General features: G+C 42.6%; 1 protein-coding gene across 1 annotated transcript in view; it reads right to left on the reverse strand.

Moving 5' to 3' along the window:
- LOC106569878 (atrial natriuretic peptide receptor 1) overlaps positions 1-24,647 on the reverse strand; it is a 122,214-nt gene that overhangs the window by 83,579 nt on the left and 13,988 nt on the right. The window contains exons 4-5 of the mRNA XM_014141587.3: positions 7,412-7,599; positions 3,851-3,964 (exon numbers count right to left, since the gene is read on the reverse strand). Of these exons, the coding sequence (XP_013997062.1) occupies positions 3,851-3,964; positions 7,412-7,599 (302 nt within the window). The remainder of the gene's footprint in view (positions 1-3,850; positions 3,965-7,411; positions 7,600-24,647) is intronic.

The raw sequence follows: 24,647 nt of genomic DNA on the forward strand, positions 1-24,647 counted from the left end.
AGCACCACTTCGATCCCCCAGGTGAGTCAGCACCAGACACACCCAGAGCCCCCTGTCGACCACATGTACGTCTCTGTTTTTTTTCCTGAGTTTTCCCCTCACTCCCAGTATAAGGCACTAGTCGATTCAGGCGCAGCTGGGAGTTTTATAGACCGTGGGGTTGCTGACAAGTTAGGGATTCCCCTGGTTAAACTGGACCAACCCTTCTCCGTGCACGCTTTAGATAGTCGACCACTATGGTCTGGCCAAGTGAGGGAGGTAACAGTGCCACTGGTCATGGTGACGCAGGGGGGTCATGAGGAACGCATCAGCCTGTTCCTTATTGATTCCCCGGCATTTCCGGTGGTGCTGGGACTTCCCTGGCTAGCCTCTCACAATCCTCAGATTTCATGGGGCAGAGGGCTCTTAAAGGGTGGTCGAGGGAGTGCTCAGGTAGGTGTATAGGAGTTTCCATCAGTGCAACCACGGTGGAGAGTCCAGACCAAGTCTCTACTGTACACATTCCCTCTGAATATGCCGATTTGGCTATCGCCTTCAGTAAAATGAAGGCGACTCAATTACCACCCCATCGACAGGGGGATTGTGTGATAAACCTCCAGGCTGGCGCGGCCCTTCCTAAAAGTCAGTGTATCCTCTGTCGCAGGAGGAGACAGTGGCTATGGAGACATACGTCACTGAGTCCTTGAGACAGGGATACATTCGGCCATCTAAATCACCCGTCTCCTCGTGTTTCTTTTTTGTGAAGAAGAAGGGAGGAGGCCTGCGCCCGTGCATTGACTATAGAGGTCAAATTCTATCACAGTGGGGTTCAGTTACCCACTACCTCTCATTGGTGATGGTGATGGAAGATGACCGCGTTACGGCTGTGCGTAATTGGCCGACCCCTACCATGGTGAAGGAGGTGCAGCGATTCTTGGGGTTCGCCAATTATTACCGGAGGTTTATCCGGGGTTTTGGTCAGGTGGCAGCTCCCATTACCTCACTGATGAAGGGGGGTCCGGTGCGATTGTGGTGGTCGGCAGAGGCGGACAGAGCCTTCCGTCGTCTGAAGGTTCTGTTTAACAACGCTCCGGTGCTGGCGCATCCGGATCCCGCTTTGCCATTCATAGTGGAGGTGGACGCGTCCGAGGCTGGGGTAGGAGCTGTTCTTTCGCAGCGTTCGGGTGTTCCTCCGAAGCTCCGCCCCTACGCATTCTTTTCTAAGAAGCTGAGCCCGGCTGAGCGCAACTATGATGTGGGGGACAGGGAGTTGTTAGCCGTGGTCATGGCTTTGACAGTGTGGAGACATTGGCTTGAGGGGGCACGTCACCCTTTTCTCATCTGGACCGACCACCGTAACCTGGAGTACATCCGGGCAGCGAGGAGACTTAATCCTCGTCAAGCCAGGTGGGCCATGTTCTTTATGAGGTTTCAGTTTACCCTTTCGTACATTCCGGGTTCTCGGAACCGGAAGGCCGACGCACTGTCGCGTCTCTACGACACCGAGGAGCGGACCATCGATCCCACTCCCATACTCCCTGCTTCCTGTCTGGTGGCACCGGTGGTATGGGAGGTGGATGCGGACATCGAGCGGGCGAGTCGGTCAGAACCCACTCCACCTCAATGTCCCGCGGGTCTGAAGTTCGTTCCGCTGGGTGTTCGCGATCGCTTGATCCAATGGGCCCACACTCTACCCTCCTCGGGTCACCCTGGGGTGGAACGGACAGTGCGAGGCCTGAAGGGGAAGTACTGGTGGCCCACCTTGGTTAAGGATGTAAGACACTATGTCTCTTCCTGTTCGGTGTGCCCCCAGTGCAAGGCTCCTAGACACCTGCCTCGAGGGAAATTACAGCCCCTCCCCGTTCCACAGCGGCCTTGGTCTCACCTCTCGGTGGATTTCCTAACGGATCTCCCGCCATCTCAGGGGAACACGACGATCCTGGTTGTTGTGGATCGGTTCTCAAAGTCCTGCCGTCTGCTTCCGTTGCCCGGTCTTCCTACGGCCTTACAGACCGCGGAGGCCCTATTTACCCACGTCTTCCGGCACTACGGGGTGCCCGAGGACATCGTATCTGATCGGGGTCCCCAGTTTACGTCCAGGGAATGGAGGTCGTTTATGGAGAGGCTGGGGGTCTCGGTCAGTCTGACCTCGGGTTTCCACCCCGAGAGTAATGGGCAGGTAGAGCGCATTAACCAGGATGTAGGCAGGTTTCTGCGGTCGTATTGCCAGGACCGGCCAGGGAGTGGGCGCGGTTCATGCACTGGGCCGAGATGGCCCAGAACTCTCAGCGCCACTCCTCTACTAACCTGTCACCCTTCCAGGTCGTGTTGGGTTATCAGCCGGTCCTGGTGCCATGGCAACAGAGCCAGACAGAGGCTCCTGCGGTGGAGGAATGGGTCCAGCGCTCTAGGGAGACCTGGAATGCTGTCCAGGAGTGTATAAAGAGGGCTGGAGAACGACACAAGGAGAGCGCTGACCGCCACCGCAGTGAGGCCCCTGTGTTTAACCCAGGGGATAGAGTCTGGCTCTCGACCCGGAACCTGCCCCTCCGCCTGCCCTGCCGGAAGCTGGGTCCACGATTTGTGGGGCCATTCAAAGTCCTGAGGAGAATAAACGAGGTGTGTTATAGGTTACAACTTCCTACATATTACCGTATTAACCCCTCATTTCATGTGTCTCTCCTCAGGCCGGTGGTAGCTGGTCCGCTGCAGGACGCTGAGGTGCGGGAGGCCCCCCCGCCCCCCCTGGACATCGGAAGGGCCCCGGCGTATACAGTCCGGGCCATCTTGGACTCCCGACGTCGGGTGGGGGGCCTGCAGTACCTCGTGGACTGGGAGGGGTACGGTCCGGAGGAGAGGTGCTGGGTCCCGGCGAGGGACATTCTGGATCCAGCCATGTTGCGGAATATCCACAGCCTCCACCCGGATCGCCCGGCGCCTCGCCCTCCGGGTCGTCCCCGAGGCCGGAGTCGGCGCGCTGCGGGACCCGCGCGTCAGGGGAGGGGTACTGTCACAACGTCTACAGAAGGTGGCGCCTCTCCTCGGTCGGGCGGTGCTCGGCGTTCATCGTCGCCGGCATACTAGCTGCCACCAATCTGTGTTTCAGTGTCTGTTAGTTATGTCTATTTTTTGATTGCACCTGTTTCGTGTTTGTCATTAGTGGGGGGGTATTTAGTCTGTCTGTGTTTATTTAGGATTCGTGCGGGATTGTTCTTTGTTACGTGTGGTGTTATATTGTTTGGGTTACGACTTATTGTATAGGCAGTAGGGTTGCCGGGCTGCGACCCGTCTGCCCTTTTGAGCGGAGCTTCTTTTAGTCTTTGACTGTTGTGCTCCCAGCCGTATATGGATTTTGCCTTTGGATTTATTAAATCAAGTTTGTTCCAACGGACCTCAGTCTCCTGCGCTTGACTCACCCTAAAACAGTTCTACCCGCTCGTGACAATTGCACCTTTTATTATTATAACCTTTTATTGTATTATATTGTTATAACTCTCAACAGTAAGTTGAGGCCATGAGTGAGTTCCAAAATATTTTTTGGTTTGATTTCTTTTATTGGTCAGCGGGCCTACAAAAAAGGGGCCTGCGGGCCGCCAGTTGCCCATCCCTGGTCTAATTAATACGTTTTGTCTATTTCATTCTGTCTATGGGTCTGAAAGAGGTACAATGCTTTTCAAAGTTGGATTTTCTTGAGTGTTCATCCTGTGAGTAAGAGAGACATCCTCGATTTTTTTGTCTCTACCACTCTCGCTCCAACATCTGTAGTTGTACTTTTACTGACTTATTTCTACCTGCTTTCTATTCTGACCTCCCCCTGCCTGTCAATCAACCAACAAACCAGTCAAGCAACCAATCAGCCATCCCCACTTACCAGCGAGTCTTCTACGGTGAAGTTGAACATGTTCAATGCGTCCATCTTCAGGTTGGACACAAACTCCCGGTACTCTGGGTTTTGTGGCTCTTTGTAGGTCAGGATCTTCACACTCTGTCAAGAAAAATGAATGACAACCAGTCAGAAAAACGCAATAACATAACATATAGATCATGACATACACATTGCCATAGTCTCATGTTAGATATTGTACAAACACTCGTCAACTCCCGCGTCTCATTTTAATTAGGGGTTCACAGCAAAGCAAATAGTTTTTTTTTCCTTGACATGGTCAAATAACTAGCATAGATTGTTATTTTTGCTTTTTTTTGGCACACAAACTAAAGGCCATGACTAACTTTGTCAAAAGGAATTGCACCAATTGGCCTATAGGTGGTGTTGTTATAAGCAGTCTCACTTAAACCCTCATATCCACCACCCTGTATGACCTAGAGACTTGGAACTTTGCATGTAGCGGTCTTTCCTCATGCTGAACAAATTTGCCTCAAGAACACATAAGGTCCACCAGGACAGACTTTCCTCCATCTTGGAACTTTTGGAAAATCTTTGAAAAACACAAGTCCAAATAACACAACATTCAGTATGTATGACCATGGTAAATCTCTTAACTTAGTTTGAGCTATGGGAATGGTTAAGAGATGGCTAAGTTATTGATAAATCAGGAAATTGGATTTTACATGTCCATTTAAATACTTTGTAAATCCACTCCTTTGTAAATCAACTTAACACTTGGGACTTTTTAGGATCGTCAAAGACATTACCATGATGAACCATGTTTGGCATTGATATCTTTAATAATAAGGAAACTATTAACAATTCACTTTTGATTATGTAAAAATGTTCTCATGGACTAAAAGTCAGATTCACTGCAAATTTGGTCTTTGAACTCATCACAATTGTCCCTAAAGAGATTGTGAAAATAACGTTGATGGCCACACTATTCTAGTAGATACATATTAGTACATATGCTAAGATATGCTACAAATACTTCAAAAACCACACTGAATTTGGTATTGCCATCTTGAAAAACAAGGAAACTATTAGCAACTAATTCTTTGCATATGTAATGCTAATTCTCAAAATAGTTTTCTCTTCATGAACCATAGTCAGATTCACTCCAGAGTTTGTATTTGTCTCATGATCGCACATAAAGGAAGATAGTTCCTACATCATAGAGTGCCTGCTTTGTTATCCAACTGATCTTCTGTCCTTTCTGACATCCTATGAACCTCGTCCATTGCTGCTCACAGATATATTTTAAATTGTAAAACTCCAAAGAAGAATGAACAAGGAGAAAAACAAACAACATTTTGACTCAACATGGGTCAAAATTCCACAAAGATCCAGCAAAAAAAAAGGACTATATGCATATCATGTAAAATAACAACCCAATGTTTATTTTCCAGGACAAATTTGCTAGCAACAGCAAGCTAGCTAAATGTCAATGAATGTTTCATGTGTGTTTCGACCTGTCCCCAAATTAATATAGTTGGCCCAACCCATCGGTTTTCGGGACTAGAATGTGTTTTCAATCTAGAAATCATTGGGAAGGAAGTCATTGAGGAAAAGAAACTAATGTCTGTGGGTGTGGCGTAGCGTTTAGCCAGAGCAAGGAGTCTGGGTAGGAAAATTACCATCGTAAAACAATTCCATAAGTTAGTACATATCGCCATCTAGAGGCTTAGACTCTAGTCTAGGAAGTTAAGTGGTGTGCTAGTGTGGATATTGGACCAAACCCTCTGTTTCCCTACCCTACCTCCGACTCATCATCCTTTTCTCTTTTTTCCTGTATTTTTATATGTTCAAAGCATTCACTACAAAGCATTCACACACTATCACGTCTTTGTGATATGCTGCCTTCTTTAAATTTTCCGATCTATTTGTATTCATTTTTCTCGCTCGCTCTTCTTATTGTATTGTAGACGGCAATCAATATATTACCCGCTGAACTGTACATACTGTCCATGGACCAAGTAATTAGTCATTTAACATGGCTGTATACATTTAGGCAATGCTCAGGACGTGAGACATATTCAATCAATGTAATAATTAGGAATGTATGACAAATGGGCTCTTTGCTACATATGACACTTTTAAGACGAGGGGCCCGATCTCCCACGTGCTTGTGAGTAAAAACATGGCTGTAATTTAGGAATGTGGCGATAATGTTCAGAGCATGCATTCTGCAAAAATCGAACAATCCTACCAAACTTTATGCTGTACACTCTTAGAAAAAAGGGTTCCGAAAGGTTATTCGGCTGTCCCCATAGGAGAACCATTTTTGGTTCCAGTTAGAGCCCTTTTTGGTTCCAGCTAAAACCAAAAAGGGTTCTACCTAAAACCAAAAAGGGTTCTTCAAAGGGTTCTCCTATGGGGACAGCTGAAGAACCCTTTTAGGTTCCAGATAGCACTTTGTTTTGTAAGCGTGTACTACACAGTAAGTATGCTAACGAAGCTCTAGACTTTATTTGTGAAGGAGTGAAAAATATTTGATTTACAGTACAGACTACAGTACATGGCTATTCAGGGTGAGAAAACATGCCGACAGCGCTGTACAAAGCTGGCCTTCCCCCTTGAGATGCACGTTTTTTCCCCCCAGTAGTGTGGTGCAGCTTGCATCTATTTAAACTGTTCGCCAGAGAGACAAACATAACTTCAATTCACTGTGCAAGTTTGTTTTGTCAAATGGTTATAGCTTGGGTTAATTGACTGTAATACCAAGTTATAACTGGCTGTAACATTGTAGATGTGGACTGGATTTGGGCCGTAATAGTTTTGCTGTCTGGGTACTGTCATCAAGACAAGTCATCTGAATGCTTAACACACTATATTCCTCACTCAGTGTTACTCTATCTGACAGTGTAATGGGAGATATGCTACAGCTGGATATTTTTGGTTAAATTTTTGCCATAGTCCTTTGTTCCTCAGTCATTCCTTTTCCTCATTCCTTCGTCTCATCCATTTCTCTCTTGAAAAAGGTACATATCTCACAGAAAAAAGATGCATGTTTAGGCAACCACTCTGCAATTTTTCACTGGGTTAGTGCTATTTCCTTGAACTGACGATAAAACGTCCTATTTCACAATATTCTCTAAATGTATCATGTGTCTCTCATTACCTACCAATACAGCTGCATGACTGATGGCTTTTTTCTCTTATCTGCTGCTCAGTCATCACTCATTTACCCTCCCTGCCTTTGTAATAACACTTATAACTACAGTACAGTATCCAACTAAATCCCTCTCCTTTATCCCCTACTCTTTCTATACCCCCTCCATTCCTCTTTATTAGGCTATCTGGTCAAAGTAGAGTTAAATCAAATAAAACAATTCTCTCATCCCTCCTTCATACCAGTCAAATCTCACTCATAACTGCAGTGTAATGACAGTAATACATCCGATTAAAATGCTTTTCCCAGACCCAAAGATGCAGTCCCCACTAAATCCCATTAAATCCATCTCCTATACCCCCTACTCAATCTACCCCTCCCTTCGTTCCTACAGACCTCCCTCATCCATCCCTCTGTCATCCCCCTCTCACCCTGAAGGCCTTCTTGGCGGCGTGGTCGTCTGCGTCTCCTCTGTACCAGGGCCTAGCGGGCCGCTTCCTCAGGCTGTGGCCGAACAGGTCGATGAAGAAGAAAGCATAGTCCTCCGGGGGCAAGCCCTCCCTCCAAAACTGTACCATCAGCATCCGGAAAGTGTCCCATGAGCAGCACATGTACACCACTGAAGAAGAAGAGACATAGAAGAGAGAATGTATCAAAGACATGTATATCTCTGGAATTTACCCATGTGCTACTGTTTGTGATTCACAGTGGAATTTACCAATGTTCTACTGCATGTTTTTGATTTAACCAACCTGGAAGACCAGGTGTGTTGAATTTAGGCAATCACTGAACTGATCAATTAGTTCAGTTGGTCAGATGTGGTGCCTATGTTGGAACAAAATCCTGCAGTACCTGCAGCACTCCAGGAAAATAGTTTTCTGCCCCTGTGGTACTGTTTGTGAGCAACTACAGAGGGTGGAAAGAAAACAATAAGGGGAATTGGTTACTACTGTTAATGGGCATACAGGTGCACCACTGAAGAAAAAGGGCAAAGATGAAAGAATGTAGCAACCACTGTGCTATGTGCATTACTAAAGACAGACGAGAGAGAGAGAGAGAGAGAGAAAAAAATACTGTAGCATCTACTGTTTATGAATAGTAGACTTTAGGTACACTACTAAAGCGGAATGATAAATAAATTGCAGGTCACACTACTTGCCTAGAGAGTTTTCAGCTATACTTTTCGTGGCTGTTTATTTACCACCACAGACAGATGCCGGCACTAAGACCGCACTCAGTCAGCTGTATAAGGAAATAAGCAAACAGGAAACCACTCACCCAGAGGCGATGCTCCTAGTGGCCGGAGACTTTAATGCAGGGAAACTTAAATCAGTTCCACCAAATTTCCATCAACATGTTAAATGTGCAACCAGAAGGAAAAAAAAATCTAGATCACCTGTACTCCACACACAGAGACGCGTACAAAGCTCTCCCTCGCCCTCCATTTGGTAAATCCGACCACAACACTATCCTCCTGATTCCTACTTACAAGCAAAAATAAAAGCAGGAAGCACCATGACTCGGTCTATAAAAAAGTGGTCAGATGAAGCAGATGCTAAACTACAGGACTGTTTTGCTATCACAGACTGGAACATGTTCCGGGATTCTTCTGATGCCATTGAGGAGTACACCACATCAGTCACTGGCTTTATCAATAAGTGCATCGAGGACGTCGTCCCCACAGTGACTGTACGTACATACCCCAACCAGAAGCCATGGATTACAGGCAACATTCGCACTGAGCTAAAGGGTAGAGCTGCCGCTTTCAAGGTGCGGGACTCTAACCTGGAAGCTTACATGAAATCCTGCTATGCCCTGCGACGAACCATCAAACAGGCAAAGCGTCAATACAGGGCTAAGATTGAGTCATACTACACTGGATCCGACGCTCGTCTTATGAGGCAGGGCTTGCAAACTATTACAGACTAAAAAGGGAAGCACGTGTTGCCCCGTGACACGAGCCTACCAGATGAGCTAAATCACTTCTATGCTCGCTTCGAGGCAAGCAACACTGAGGCATGCATGAGAGCATCAGCTGTTCCAGGCGACTGTGTGATCACGCTCTCCGTAGCCGACGTGAGTAAGACCTTTAAACAGGTCAACTTACACAAGGCTGCGGGACAAGACGGATTACCAGGACGTGTGCTCCGGGCATGTGCTGACCAACTGGCCGGTGTCTTCACTGACATTTTCAACATGTCCCTGATTAAGTCTGTAATACCAACATGTTTCAAGCAGACCAGCATAGTCCCTGTGCCCAAGAACACGAAGGCAACCTGCCTAAATGACTATCGACCCGTAGCACTCACGTCTGTAGCCAGGAAGTGCTTTGAAAGGTTGGTAATGGCTCACATCAACACCATAATCCCAGAAACCCTAGACCCACTCCAATTTGCATACCGCCCAGACAGATCCACAGATGATGCAATCTCTATTGCACTTCACACTGCCTTTTCCCACCTGGACAAAAGGAACACCTACGTGAGAATGCTTTTCATTGACTACAGCTCAGCGTTCAACACCATAGTACACTCAAAGCTCATCACTAAGCTAAGGATCCTGGGACTAAACACCTCCCTCTGCAACTGGATCCTGGACTTCCTGACGGGCCGCCCCCAGGTGGTGAGGGTAGGTAGCAACACATCTGCCACGCTGATCCTCAACACTGGAGTTCCCCAGGGGTGCGTGCTCAGTCCCCTCCTGTACTCCCTGTTCACCCACAACTGCATGGCCAGGCACAACTCCAACACCATCATTAAGTTTGCAGACGACACAACAGTGGTAGGCCTGATCACCGACAACGACGACACAGCCTTAGGGAGGAAGTCAGAGACCTGGCCGGGTGGTGCCAGAATAACAACCTATCCCTCAACTTAACCAAGACTAAGGAGATTATTGTGGACTACAGGAAAAGGATGACCGAGCACGCCCCCATTCTCATCGACGGGGCTGCAGTGGAGCAGGTTGAGAGCTTCAAGTTCCTTGGTGTCCACATCAACAACAAACTACAATGGTTCTACAGCTCAAAAGGTTCTACAGCTGCAACATCGAGAGCATCCTGACTGGTTGCATCACTGCCTGGTACGGCAACTGCTCGGCCTCTGACCGCAAAGCACTACAGAGAGTAGTGTGTACGGCCCAGTACATCACTGGGGCTAAGCTGCCTGCCATCCAGGACCTCTACACCAGGCGGTGTCATAGGAAGGCCCTAAAAATTGTCAAAGACCCCAGCCACCCAAGTCATAGACTGTTCTCTCTACTACCGCATGGCAAGCAGTACCGGAGTGCCAAGTCTAGGACAAAAAGGCTTCTCAAAGTTTTTACCCCCAAGCCATAAGACTCCTGAACAGGTAATCAAATGGCTACCCGGACTATTTGCATTGTGTGCCCCCCCAACCCCCCTTTTACGCTGCTGCTACTCTCTGTTTATCATATATGCATAGTCACTTTAACTATACATTCATGTACATACTACCTCAATTGGGCCGACCAACCAGTGCTCCCGCACAGTGGCTAACCATGCTATCTGCATTGTGTCCCACCCACCCCCCGCCAACCCCTCTTTTACGTTACTGCTACTCTCTGTTCATCATATATGCACAGTCACTTTAACCATATCTACATGTACATACTACCTCAATCAGCCTGACTAACCGGTGTCTGTATGTAGCCTTGCTACTGTATATAGCCTGTCTTTGTACTGTTGTTTTATTTCTTTCCCTAACTATTGTTCACCTAATACCTTTTTTGCACTATTGGTTAGCGCCTGTAAGTAAGCATTTCACTGTAAGGTCTATACCTGTTGTATTCTGCGCACGTGACAAATAAACTTTGATTTGATTTGACTTCAAGGAGGACAGACTAAAGATCAAATATTTGGTGAAATTGTATATAATTTAATGGAAAATGCTGGACTTGCCAGCTGGGTTGGAAAAACGTGATGCACCATCAACAGTTGCCATGCAGTTTCTTAATAATACCAGCAGAATTTGCAATTGGTGTCTGTGGTTTAAAGTTAATAAGGCATTGGTAGTCAAAACATGTCAGTAAGAAGACTGACCCTAGGGCTTGGCGATATGGCCAAAATATCATATCATGGTATTTTTCACATTTTTGATGGTATGATGGTATTTGACCGTATTTTATATTTTTGATTAATAAAAGTTCTAAATTTGCTATTTGAGTAGTGCATGACCCTAGGGTGGCAACACATATTTTTTAAATTATTTCAATGGGTCTTTTTCCATTCAGATTTGTTTATACTGTTCAATTCAACTTAAAATCATTTCCTGCATTTCTCTCAATTTCTGCATTTCCTGCACTCATTTGAGATCATTTCCACACTGCCACGATATGGGCAAAAATACTAGGCCTTATTTTTAACCAAATGTTGAAATTGCGACACTTGGGTTAACTTTTGGAATGATGGAAATAGAACGTTTCTTATAATTGTATAGTTAGAATATAAATAATAGTGGGCACTTTGAATACAGTGTTGTTTGACATGACAATGAATGAAAATGCCATGGACGAGTTATTATGACAGGGTAGGAACCAAATTGATGTTCATGGTTTCCTAGGGGACCCTATAATCTTTGACTACATTAAATCTTTATTCATATACCCAACATATTCATGCTTCGCCTATTCCTCTTTGATTTAGAAGATAGTTGCACAAACAACATGCTAATTTAAGCCTCCACTAGTACTAGCCAGCTACCTAGCGATTAGCATTAGTGGCTAACACGATTTAGCTTAACTTGCTAAGAAAATACAAACTAGCTGTTTGCAGATGTAAGAAACACAAACTAATATTGTAATTATAGAATGCTTGTGGATTTATACTAAGATCAAAGTGGAAACAACATCGTTGTCATCAACATTGTTGCATGTGCTGCATTGACCATGCAGACTGAAAGAATGTGTCTCTGGTCAAGCAACAGCAAATGCTCTCCTTGAGTGACGGGGTGGGACTAGGTCTGGGTGGAAAGCCGCATGGAGAGAGAGAGAGCGGAGAGGGATGACTCAAGTAGTGGAGTAAACCATAAAAATGGACGTTACACATGGCGTATCCCATTTAACAAACATAACATTAAAATACTGTTCTAGAAGGTGAAGTAAAAACCCAAACCGGTCCGTGCATAAATACGGTAAATAGTAAAATACGGTATTCCGCCCAGCCCTAACTGACCCTAACATATATGACTGTTTTAATACAATACAGAGAAATAGAGTCATTGTTATGTAGTCCTGTACAGTAGCGGTGCGTGGGTAAAATCACTGGGGAAAACAAGCCAGGGAAAAAAAGCATCCAACCTTCAGACCCCTTCCCTTTTTCTTAATTTCGTTACGTTACAGCCTTATTCTAAAATTGATTAAATTAACACATTTCCTCATCAATCTACACATAATACCACATAATGACAAAGTGAAAACATGTTTTTGGACATTTTTGATAATTAATCAAATTCAAAATAAAAAAATACCTTATTTACATAACTATTCAGACCCTTTGCTATGAGACTCGAAATTGAGCTCAGGTGCATCCTGTTTCCATTGATCATCCTTTAGATGTTTCTACAACTTGGAGTCCACCTGTGGTAAATTCAATTGATTGGACATGATTTGGAAAGGCACACACCTGTATATATAAGGTCCCACAGTTGACAGTGCATGTCAGAGCAAAAACCAAGCCATGAGGTCGAAGGAATTGTCCATAGAGTTCTGAGCCAGGATTGTGTCGAGGCACAGATCTGGGGAAGGATACCAAAACATTTCTGCAGCATTGAAGGTCCTCAAGAACACAGTGGCCTCCATCATTCTTAAATGGAAGAAGTTTGGAACAACCAAAACTCTTCTTAGAGCTGGCCGCCCAGCCAAACTGGGCAATCGGGGGAGAAGGGACTTGGTCAGAGAGGTGACAAACAACCTGATAGTCACTCTGACAGAGCTCCAGAGTTCCTCTGTGGAGATGGGAGAACCTTCCAAAAGGACAGCCATCTCTGCAGCACTTCACCAATCAGGCCTTTATGGTAGAGTGGCCAGACGTAAGCCACTTCTCAGTAAAAGGCACATGACAGCCCACTTGGAGTTTGAATTTTGGGGAAGATAATTTTCACCATAAAAATGTACCTTAATAATAAAATAATTACATGCATAATCGCAATTGTGGTCACTTTTGATAATGTGCGAAAAATAATAGTTTTCCCGCAAATGGAACACTCGCGCTTATAAGCCAGTGGCATGTGCGCATTGCTGTGCTTATAATGTGAAGAAATCGCCTAAACAGTTTATCAACATTTTAAGCTAATCGTTCTGATCTGTTGTGCCAACCTCATTGCGTAAAAAAGATTTTTGATACTAGTGGTTGTAATCATTTGGGATCTATCACATCCCACAACTGTCCCAGACTAAGTTTGGAATAATTATTTTTCGCACAGAATAGGCCAACTTTTGTACTATGGGGATAGTAGATTGACATAGGCTAGTGCTTTCGCTGTTCATTAGGCCTACTCATCTTGTTGACAGACGAAAAGTAAGTATGGACAGTTCTTCCAATATGGATAAGGACGTGTGCAGAGTCCCCTGTGTGTCTGTCTTCAAAGACCCAATCACCTGATGGAGAGTTGTGTGAGTGAGAGGTGCTTCGGAGCAGGCAGCACTCAGGGAGAAGGGCTGTAAAAGGCATGGATTTTTTTGGGTGTATTATGGCCACACAAAGGGGATGCCTCTGGGAAATTCGAGGGATTATCAAGTGCTCCTCAAATTGTGAATGAGAGACTGATGAAGTGTGTACAGCCTGCGCAAAAAACAAAGCAGAGCGCCTGCCTTTCAAGCAACTTTTTTCAAATGATCATTAGAGTCGCATCATGCAGCCTTACAATGTATTAAAAATGAAAACATATAGCCCAACGTTTGTAGAACAACTACAGTTACATTAATAAATGTAAATTAAGCATATAGGAGTACCTATTTTTTGTAAACTGCTCAACACAGAATAGTCGCATGTGCACACTCTCTGAAGTCGTTTGGAGAAAATATCCTTTCTATTTTATTCAGCTTTGTTCGGTTGTATTCTTCATACTATAAAATAATACCACAGAATTCTAAGCAAATCTTGTCTGCTAAATGAACTACTGTAGCCCACAGCCATATGGCATAGCCAGATTGTGGCCTAACATAAGGACAACTCAGAGTATGCTATTCTGTTCTTCTGAAAGACTACAATTTCTTCATATCATGTTTCTTTAGACATGTCTAAAATAAATAATGGATTTATTGTGAAGGTGTAGGCTATTATATTACATGGATTTATTAGACCTTTTAAAATGTAGACGTTCCAAAGGTCTGCATTAGTGGCTTGCAGGTAATGTGTGGATGCCAGGAGATGCTAAATGTGTTTATGTTAATTAATGGCCAATTACCATGAGACAGATAGTTATTTGCTTGACAATCACCGGCTGACGAAAGTTCATGACCACTTAGGACAATTCACAGTTGAGCTTACTCAGTGTAGCTCAATGCTGATTGGCTATAATTATAACCATTTTATCAAGGGAGGCCAAATGCTCATTGGCTTCCCTTGCATTCAATGCTATGGGTGAAAACAATGTCATATTCTTAATTACCAGACAGCCTCAGATAGATGGGCAACACATCCTGAGAAAGAAGGGCGCTGTTTTTCTCGCTCGGATGCTTTCTCCAGTGAGATACATTAAGCCTCTTGCGAATTAAAGTAAAATTGTGAAACACAGAGAGACGGAAGATACATTATTACAATTATTTTTGGGGTACATGTTTGGGGGGAAGCCTGGCTTCACTTGGCATCCATGAGTACACGCCACTGGTCCTGTAGTGTACATTGTGTCAGAGAGAAGATATAATACTTGACTACATCTTGACTGTACTTGACTACATTACATCCCGCGTTGTGGTGATTTTCCATAGAAATAGTGTTCTTTATTGCTTATACTATAGGGTACAACTGAAAGGAATACTATACTCAAGGTCAACGAGTAAAGACACAACATGAAGTGCATTCTGCAACATACCAAGAACCACTCTAGGGGGAAGACATACAGTAGTCTACATAGACAGAGCGAATATGACGACAGGTTCTGTGTGAAGGTCTCAAACTGATTCACAGCAGATGTTCTGACGACAGTATGAAGTGAACGGCCCATGTTTCTGTTAGCAATACAATATACTGCCAACTCACCTCACCCGCCCACACACACACACATAGGGGAGAACAAGGATGAAAGTGACACTTTTATTGTTTTTCCAAATTACCCAGAGATCGATAGATCTAGAGACACCATATTTTATGACAAACAACTTATATATGTCCTCTACCATTAGCAAATGTAATTTAATTTCTAGGGTAAATTATTTGAAATGAAATAGACCAAGAACAGAACTACCGCAACCAATGATCGCTTACATTTTTTTCTGCTTTAAGTTACAGTTTTAAAAGTGGTCAAGTAGGCTACTGTGGTCAAGTAGGACCTACCAGAGTGGCCGATCATCAAAAACAATGGAGAAAACATCCCATAACATTTTAATATGGAAATAGCTGTTCTATCATTCAGCCTACAGTAGTGTGGTGTTCAGTGTAGGCCTTCATTCTATGAGACTTATGAAAAAAACATGCAGGGCTTGACATTAACCTGTTTATCCATTTGTCCTTCAGACAAGGAGATGACTGAAAATGTTTTTGTGTTGTTTGATGCAAGAAACCCCTTTACAAAATAAAATGCATTATTATTCTCATACCATTATTACAGAGAATCAGACAAATTATGCTACCCTCTGCCTATGGCTACTTAGGCTTATTTAAGCCTGTCTAAAATACAACACTGCCCCTTAAAACTTCTTTGGGATCTGGGGGCAGTATTGAGTGTGTGGTGTTCAGTGTAGGCCTTCATTCTATGAGACTTATGAAAAAAAACATGCAGGGCTTGACATTAACCTGTTTATCCATTTGTCCTTCAGACAAGGAGATGACTGAAAATGTTTTTGTGTTGTTTGATGCAAGAAACCCCTTTACAAAATAAAATGCATTATTATTCTCATACCATTATTACAGAGAATCAGACAAATTATGCTACCCTCTGCCTATGGCTACTTAGGCTTATTTAAGCCTGTCTAAAATACAACACTGCCCCTTAAAACTTCTTTGGGATCTGGGGGCAGTATTGAGTAGCTTGGATGAATAAGGTGCCCAGAGTAAACTGCCTGCTACTCAGGCCCAAAAGCTAGAATATGCATATAATTACATATTTGGATAGAAAACACTCTGAAGTTTCTAAAACTGTTTGAATGATGTCTGTGAGTATAACAGAACTCATATGGCAGGCAAAAACCTGCGAAAAAATCCAACCAGGAAGTGGGAAATCTGAGGTTTGAAGTTTTTCAAGTGATTGCCTATCCAATATACAGGGTCTGTGGGGTCATATTGCACTTCCCAAGGCTTCCACTAGATGTCAACAGTCTTTAGAATGTTGTTTCAGGCTTCTACTGTGACGGGGGAGAGAATAAGAGCTGTTGGAATCAGGGGTCTGGCAGAATGCAATGAGCTAAGTCATGCACGCGGCCGTGAGCGTGAGCTGCATTCCCTTTCATTTCTAAAGATAAAGGAATTGTCCGGTTGGAATATTACTGAAGATTTATGATAAAAACATCCTAAAGATTGATTCTATACATCGTTTGACATGTTTCTACAAACTGTAATGCAACGTTTTTGAATTTTCGTCTGGACTTAGTGCCTGCGCCTTGTGCATTTGGAATAGTGAACTGAATGCGCGAACAAAAAGGAGGTATTTGGACATAAATATGGACTTTATCGAAACAAAATAACATTTATTGTGGAACTGGGATTCCTGGGAGTGCATTCCGATGAAGATCATCAAAGGAAAGTGAATATTTATAATGCTATTTCTGACTTTTGTTGACTTCACAACATGGCGGGTATCTGTATGGCTTGTTTTGGTGGCTGAGCGCTGTACTCAGATTATCGCATGGTGTGCTTTTGCCGTAAACCTTTCTTGAAGTCTGACACAGCGGTTGCATTAAGGAGAAGTGTATCTTTAATTCTATGTAAAACACTTGTATCTTATATCAACGTTAATGATGAGTATTTCTGTAAATTGATGTGGCTCCCTGCAAAATCACTGGATGTTTTGGAGGCAAAACATTACTGAACATAACGCGTCAATGTAAACTGAGATTTTTGGATATAAATATGAACTTTATCGAACAAAACATACATGTATTGTGTAACATGAAGTCCTATGAGTGCCATCTGATGAAGATCATTAAAGGTTAGTGATTAGTTTTATCTCTATTTCTTCTTTTTGTGACTCCTCTCTTTCGCTGGAAAATGGCTGTATGTTTTTTTGTGACTAGGCACTGACCTAACATAATCGTATGGTGTGCTTTCACCATAAAGCCTTTTTGAAAATCAGACACTGTGGCTGGATTAACAAGAAGTGTATCTTTAAAATGGTGAATGATACTTGTATGTTTGAGGAATTTTAATTATGAGATTTCTGTTGTTTTGAATTTGGCGCCCTGCAATTTCACTGGCTGTTGTCGAGGTGGGACATTAGCCTCCCACATATCCCAGAGAGGTAAAAGAAAAAGCTCTTTACCTGACTTGCTTTTCAAAAATGGCTAGAAATGCCCACGTTTTGTGCTCTTGTAGGAAGAAATCACTCCCCCATTGCTGACTACAAATGATCAATAACTGGGCTAATAACTCACTAACTAGCAAAGGATATGAACAAATGTGCACACGTGGCCGCTAATATTGCGTTGATTCGATCACTATTCCCACAGTAAAGGGAAACGATACGTGTTAACTAACGGGGGAAACTATAGAAAGTTGAGTGAAATTCAAATCTCGTGCTTCTCTTACTTTTGAGATGGCACGTGTGCAGCTTAGAGGGAACATTGACCACAACGTTACTTTTGTACCTGCCAGTGTGGCAGCAGTAACACAGCCTTGGGACAGAAGTAACACCTGGCGAGAAGTGCACAATATCTGTCTTATCTCCATGTTTCTGGTTTGTAATGCTTGTTACTTTCAACAAATGTACTATCAGCTATAATTTCATGTTTTTGTTGATTTGAATAATGAATGCTATAGGTTCGACATTTATGAAAATGAACCATGTGTCAACATCGCAATGTTGCGCAACCACAATATTGTGCCTTACAATATTAAATCGGACTAAAATGGATCACATAATTGCTAAAATAATCATTTTATCATCTCACTTTAATGTAAATGTAGTGGGAGATTTTCTATTACTATTCATGCTTAGCCCTACCAATCAGGTGTGTTGCAGCTGTCCTTGTCACGTCTGCTTATTTAAACTTACATTGCTCAAAACCACTTTTTGTTGATAACTCGGCGAAACATGGTCGGACTGGGCTCTTTTTTTTGAAGGGAGGTCGTCCTCCGCATTAGGGACATGCTGACTTCAGTGCACCATTCTAGCTTATATGTTATCTGAGAAAATGGGCGTGTTACTTTCGCCCCGTGTTACTTTCATCCAGGCTCTCCCTTACGCATCAGGCATACGCATCGGGCACACACACAGTTTAACCAATTCACCCAACCCCCTTTATGTTTCCATATCTATTATACAGTGATGGAAACGCAATATCCCCCTCTCCATCAGGTCAACTGCGCTTCACTGATGACTTCACATTCTAGGTCAATCGCTATGATAATTATCCAAGAGCGGTTCTCCTAACGAGCCACTTAACAATCAACTAAAGAAGAGCTAATTACTGTTGAGCTCATAGGAACAAAATATGAAAAAGATTCAAAGTAAAAGGCATACGGGTTTGAAGGGGACTAATGGCTTTGTTCTGTGTAACATACTTCTATCATTTCTGAGGCGAAGACAGAGGATGAAGTGAAGTATCATTATCATTGGTGAAATCGTACCAAAATTAAAACATTGCATGGAAAAAATATCAATTAGTTGATATCTGGTTGGAGAACATCCCACTCAGCACGTTACGTCAATAGACGTCAAATTATGGGTGATATCTGGTCCGTCCGTCATGGCCGCTATTTCGCCCAAAAATAGTCAGTCCGTTTTGGTCTAGATTTTACCAAAGATCAGCCTTAACGCTAGCTTGCTGTACTCATTGAAAACATGAAATCCACAAAAATAATAATGTATTGCATAGCCTATATTGATAAAATGATGGTGGCTTCATGGAAATATCCACAAAATATTCATAAAATATGGATTTTTTTCCAACAAATTTACCTTGTCAAGTTGTCAAATGTTCTGACATAGGAAGAATATGACTGAAAACAGCCTGTAATCTTATGGGTGCACAATTTAACAAATGAATTCATACCAATTTGAATTAGATATTTTAACAACCATTTGCTTCTGTGACAACTTTACTGCGCAACTGCTAGAGGGACAAAATACTTTTAACCATTCGCGCCATTTGCTCCTCTCAAGACCACACAAAAGCCACACAGCACACTGACGACTTTCAAAAAGTGGAGGACAGGTGAGAGTGGGGACTAAGTACACATTTTTGTCAGAATAATTTTCTAAACATTTTGTAATCTGTCCAAGTCGAAACTATTATTTTATGTAGACTTTTCTCAAGATTGCAGATGCTAGCTAACTAGCTAGCTTATGTTACAACACAGACATAAGTGGATTGCTAAATATCTTTGGCTAGCTACAAGGAGGTAAAGCATAGCTAACTGATTTTCTAACTAGCTAACTTGCTGTTAACTGGGTTAACTAAGCTAGCTATCTAACTAGCTATCATAGTTTGTGAGGGGGGGGCATTAATAAGCTACTAAGAAGGGGAGATGAGGAAAATGAGTTGGCCAAATGTACTGTAGCTACCTAGCTACTGCTGGTGATTTACAGGTCATTGGTGTGTGTCCGTGTAGATAGCTAACATTATCAAAAACAGAAATCGCTGGCAGTTTACATTAACGTTAGCTACTCTGGGTAATGTTACCTGCAGTCTGACGGTAAGTTACCTAGCTAGTAAATAAGGCGGGAAAGAATAGCTGGGTCATTCCTACAATGCGGTGTCATTTGGACGTCAACTTTTTTTATGCATCTTTAAAATATATATACAGTTGAAGTCGGAAGTTTACATACACTTAGGTTGGAGTCATTAAAACTCATTTTTCAACAACTCCACAAATTTCTTGTTAACCTGTTTAGGATAGGGGGCAGTATTTTCACGGCCGGATAAAAAACGTACCCGATTTAATCTGGTTATTACTCCTGCCCAGAAACTAGAATATGCATATAATGGAATGATAACTCTGCAGTCCCTGGGCGAAAAACAGTAGGGCTTTTGGAAAGTGGTCGTTCTGAGAACAATGACACTGGCGCACGCGTGAATGTGAAGACTCCATTTTCTATTTTCAGTGTTTGAACGAAAACAACGTCTCCCGGTTGGAATATTATCGCTATTTTAAGAGAAAAATCACATAAAAAATTATTTTAAACAGCGTTTGACATGCTTCGAAGTACGGTAATGGAATATTTACCATTTTTTTGTCACGATACGCGCCGGCGCGTCACCCTTCGGATAGTGTCTTGAACGCAAGAACAAAACGCAGCCATTTGGATATAACTATGGATTATTTCGAACCAAAACAACATTGGGTGTTGAAGTAGAAGTCCTGGGAGTGCATTCTGATGAAGAACAGCAAAGGTAATCCAATTTTTCTTATAGTAAATCTGAGTTTGGTGAGTGCCAAACTTGGTGGGTGTCAAAATAGCTAGCCATGATGGCCGGGCTATCTACTCAGAATATTGCAAAATGTGCTTTCACCGAAAAGCTATTTTAAAATCGGACACCGCGATTGCATAAAGAAGTTCTGTATCTATAATTCTGAAAATAATTGTTATGTTTTTTGTCAACGTTTATCGTGAGTAATTTAGTAAATTCACCGGAAGTTTTCGGTGGGTATGCTAGTTCTGAACAAAACATGCTAATGTAAAAAGCTGGTTTTTGATATAAATATGAACTTGATTGAACAAAACATGCATGTATTGTATAACATAATGTCCTATGAGTGTCATCTGATGAAGATCATCAAAGATTAGTGCTGCATTTAGCTGTGGTTTTGGTTTTTGTGACATTATATGCTAGCTTGAAAAATGGGTGTGTGATTATTTCTGGCTGGGTACTCTCCTGACATAATCTAATGTTTTGCTTTCGTTGTAAAGCCTTTTTGAAATCGGACAATGTGGTTAGATAAAGGAGAGTCTTGTCTTTAAAATGGTGTAAAATAGTCATATGTTTGAAAAAAGGATGTTTTTGCATTTTTGAGGTGTTTGTAATTCGCGCCACGCTCTACCATTGGATATTGGTGAGGCGTTCCGCTAGCGGAACATCTAGATGTAAGTTAACAAACTGTAGTTTTGGCAAGTCGGTTAGGACATCTACTTTGTGCATGACACAAGTCATTTTTCCAACAATTGTTTACAGACAGATTATTTCACTTATAATTCACTGTATCACAATTCCAGTAGGTCAGAAGTTAACATACACTAAGTTGACTGTGCCTTTAAACAGCTTGGAAAATTCCAGAAAATGATCTCATGGCTTTAGAAGCTTCTGATAGGCTAATTTACATCATTTGAGTCAATTGGAGGTGTACCTGTGGATGTATTTCAAGGCCTACCTTCAAACTCAGTGCCTCTTTGCTTGACATCATGGGAAAATCAAAGAAATCAGCCAAGACCTCAGATAAAAAAATTGTAGACCTCCACAAGTCTGGTTCATCCTTCGGAGCAATTTCCAAACCCCTGAAGGTACCACGTTCATCTGTACAAACAATAGCATGCAAGTATAAACACCATGGGACAACACAGCCATCATACCGCTCTGGAAGGAGATACGTTCTGTCTCCTTGAGATTAATGTACTTTGGTGCGAAAAGTGCAAATCAAAACCAGAACAACAGCAAAGGACCTTGTGAAGATGCTGGAGGAAACAGGTACAAAAGCATCTATATCCACAGTAAAACCAGTCCTATATTGACATAACCTGAAAGGCCGCTCAGCAAGGAAGAAGCCACTGCTCCAAAACCGCCATAAAAAAGCCAGACTACGGTTTGCAACTGCACATGGGGACAAAGACCATACATTTTGGAGAAATGTCCTCTGGTCTGATGAAACAAAATCTTACTGTTTGGCCATAATGACCATCGTTATGTTTGGAGGAAAAAGGGGGAGGCTTGCAAGCCGAGGAACACCATCCCAACCGTGAAGCACGGGGGTGACAGCATCATGTTGTGGGGGTGCTTTTCTGCAAGAGGGGCTGGTGCACTTCACAAAATAGATGGCACCATGAGGAAGGAAAATTATGTGGATATATTGAAGCAACATCTCAAGACATCAGTCAGGAAGTTAAAGCTTGGTCGCAAACGGGTCTTCCAAATGGACAATGACCCCAAACATACTTCCAAAGTTGTGGCAAAATGGCTTAAGCACAACAACTTCAAGGTATTGGAGTGGCCATTGCAAAGCCCTGACCTCAATCCTATGGAAAATTTGTGCGCAGAAATGAAAAAGCATGTGCAAGCAAAGAGGCCTCCAATACCTCGTCTTTGTTGTCCTTAAGCAATTTTCTCACAACTTTGGAAGTATGCTTGGGGTCATTGTCCATTTGGAAGACCCATTTGCGACCAAGCTTTAACTTCCTGACTAATGTCTTGAGTATCTGGTCAATGTTCTTCAGCTTGCAAGCCTCCCCTTTTTTCCTCCAAACATAACGATGGTCACTATGGCCAAACAGGTAGGCCTTGAAATACATCCACAGGTACAACTCCAATTGACTCAAATTATGTCAATTAGCCTATCAGAATCTTCTAAAGCCATGACATCATTTTCTGGAATTTTCCAAGCTGTTTAAAAGGCACAGTCAACTTAGTGTATGTGAACTTCTGACCCACTGGAATTGTGATACAGATACAATTGTTGGAAAAATGACTTGTGTCATGCACAAAGTAGATGTCCTAAACGACTTGCCAAAACTATAGTTTGTTAACAAGAAATTTGTGGAGTGGTTGAAAAACCTAAGTGTATGTAAACTCACGACTTCAACTGTAAATACGTTTTACCTCTGGTTTTATGTTACGTGTAGCTTATTTGATCGGATATACGTTTTTACAATGATTAGGTTGTTACAAGTGTACTGATATAAGTAGGACACGTGACATACCAGCAACTTTGAGAAAAAACTATTTATATCGGATTTGTGCCTGGTCTCCACTAGTTACCACAGCCACAAAGTCATAAACCTTGCCTATTTCTGGAATTTATTTTCTTACATTTTGATTCTAACCCTAACCACATTGCTAACCTTAAAATATGACCAAAAAACACATTTTTGTTTTCATGAATATTTATGATATAGCCAATTTTGACTTTGTGGCTGTGATAACTAGTGGAGACCGTTGTGCCTGTTGTTCACATGCCTATCTGCACTCTCATTGGCTAGAATGGTCCCATCTTATCTCCTCCAGACTGCCTTCCATTTTTGAACACATTTCTTTTTATTGAAAAGTGGCCACTATAGTATCTGGTCAATATAATGTATAAATGGTGGCATAAATCAACCTTTCCTGAAAAAATCCATCCTATACCTGACAAAACAACCAGGTGTATATGGACAAAAACGATACCAACTGCCACAAGCTATTCCCTAACCTAACGCCAAAATGTAAAGCTTCAAAGAAAGGTTCATTATTCTAAACAAATTCTGCCTAATTAAATGGTTCTGCTGGATGTGGCTGTGAAGCGGCTAATGTAAATTAGACGTGGTGAGAGACTTAAGACTGAGGAGATGGGAGACTTAATTACTGGAGGACGGGCTAATCCATTTCTCACACACACATTCTGTCTCTATCTCTCCTGTCTCCTCTTTTTCCTTATAATCACTCATTATTTATACGCGGTCGTCTCGCTCCTCTTTCTTTTGCATTGCTCTCTTCCATCGCTCTCTCATTTCCCTCTCTCTCGCTCTCTTTTTTCCACTTTCCCACTCTTGCCCTTTCTCTCCCTTGCTCATATGGTCTCCATCTTGTCGATGATGTACAGTTCCTTCAGAACGTATTTACACCTTTTCCACATTTTGTTGTGTTACAGCCAGAATTTAAAATGTATTATATTGATAATTTGTGTCACTGGACTACACACAATACCCCATAATGACAAAGGGGAATTATGTTTTTGGAAATGTTTACAAATTAATTACAAATATCTTGAGTCAATTAGTATTCAACCTCTTTATTATGGAAAGCTTGAGGAGTAAAATGTGCTTAACAAGTCACTTAAGTTGCATGGACTCACTCTGTGTGCAATAGTAGTGTTTAACATGATTTTTGAATGACCACCTCAGTTCTGTAACCCACACACAATTATCTGCAAGGTTCCTCAGTCGAGCAGTGAATTTCAAACACAGATTCAACCACAAAGCCAGGGAGGTTTTCCAATGCCTCACAAAGAAAGGCACTTATTTGTAGATGGGGTAAAATACCTTTAAAAAATGACATTGAATATCCCCGCGTCCTTCCTAAGAGAAAGGAAACCACTCAGGTATTTCATCATGAGGCCAATGGTGACTTTAAAACAGATACGTTTTCTCC

This window comes from Salmo salar, chromosome 14, assembly GCF_965601325.2.
Source record: "Salmo salar chromosome 14, fSalSal1, whole genome shotgun sequence".
Taxonomy (NCBI): Eukaryota; Metazoa; Chordata; class Actinopteri; order Salmoniformes; family Salmonidae; genus Salmo; species Salmo salar.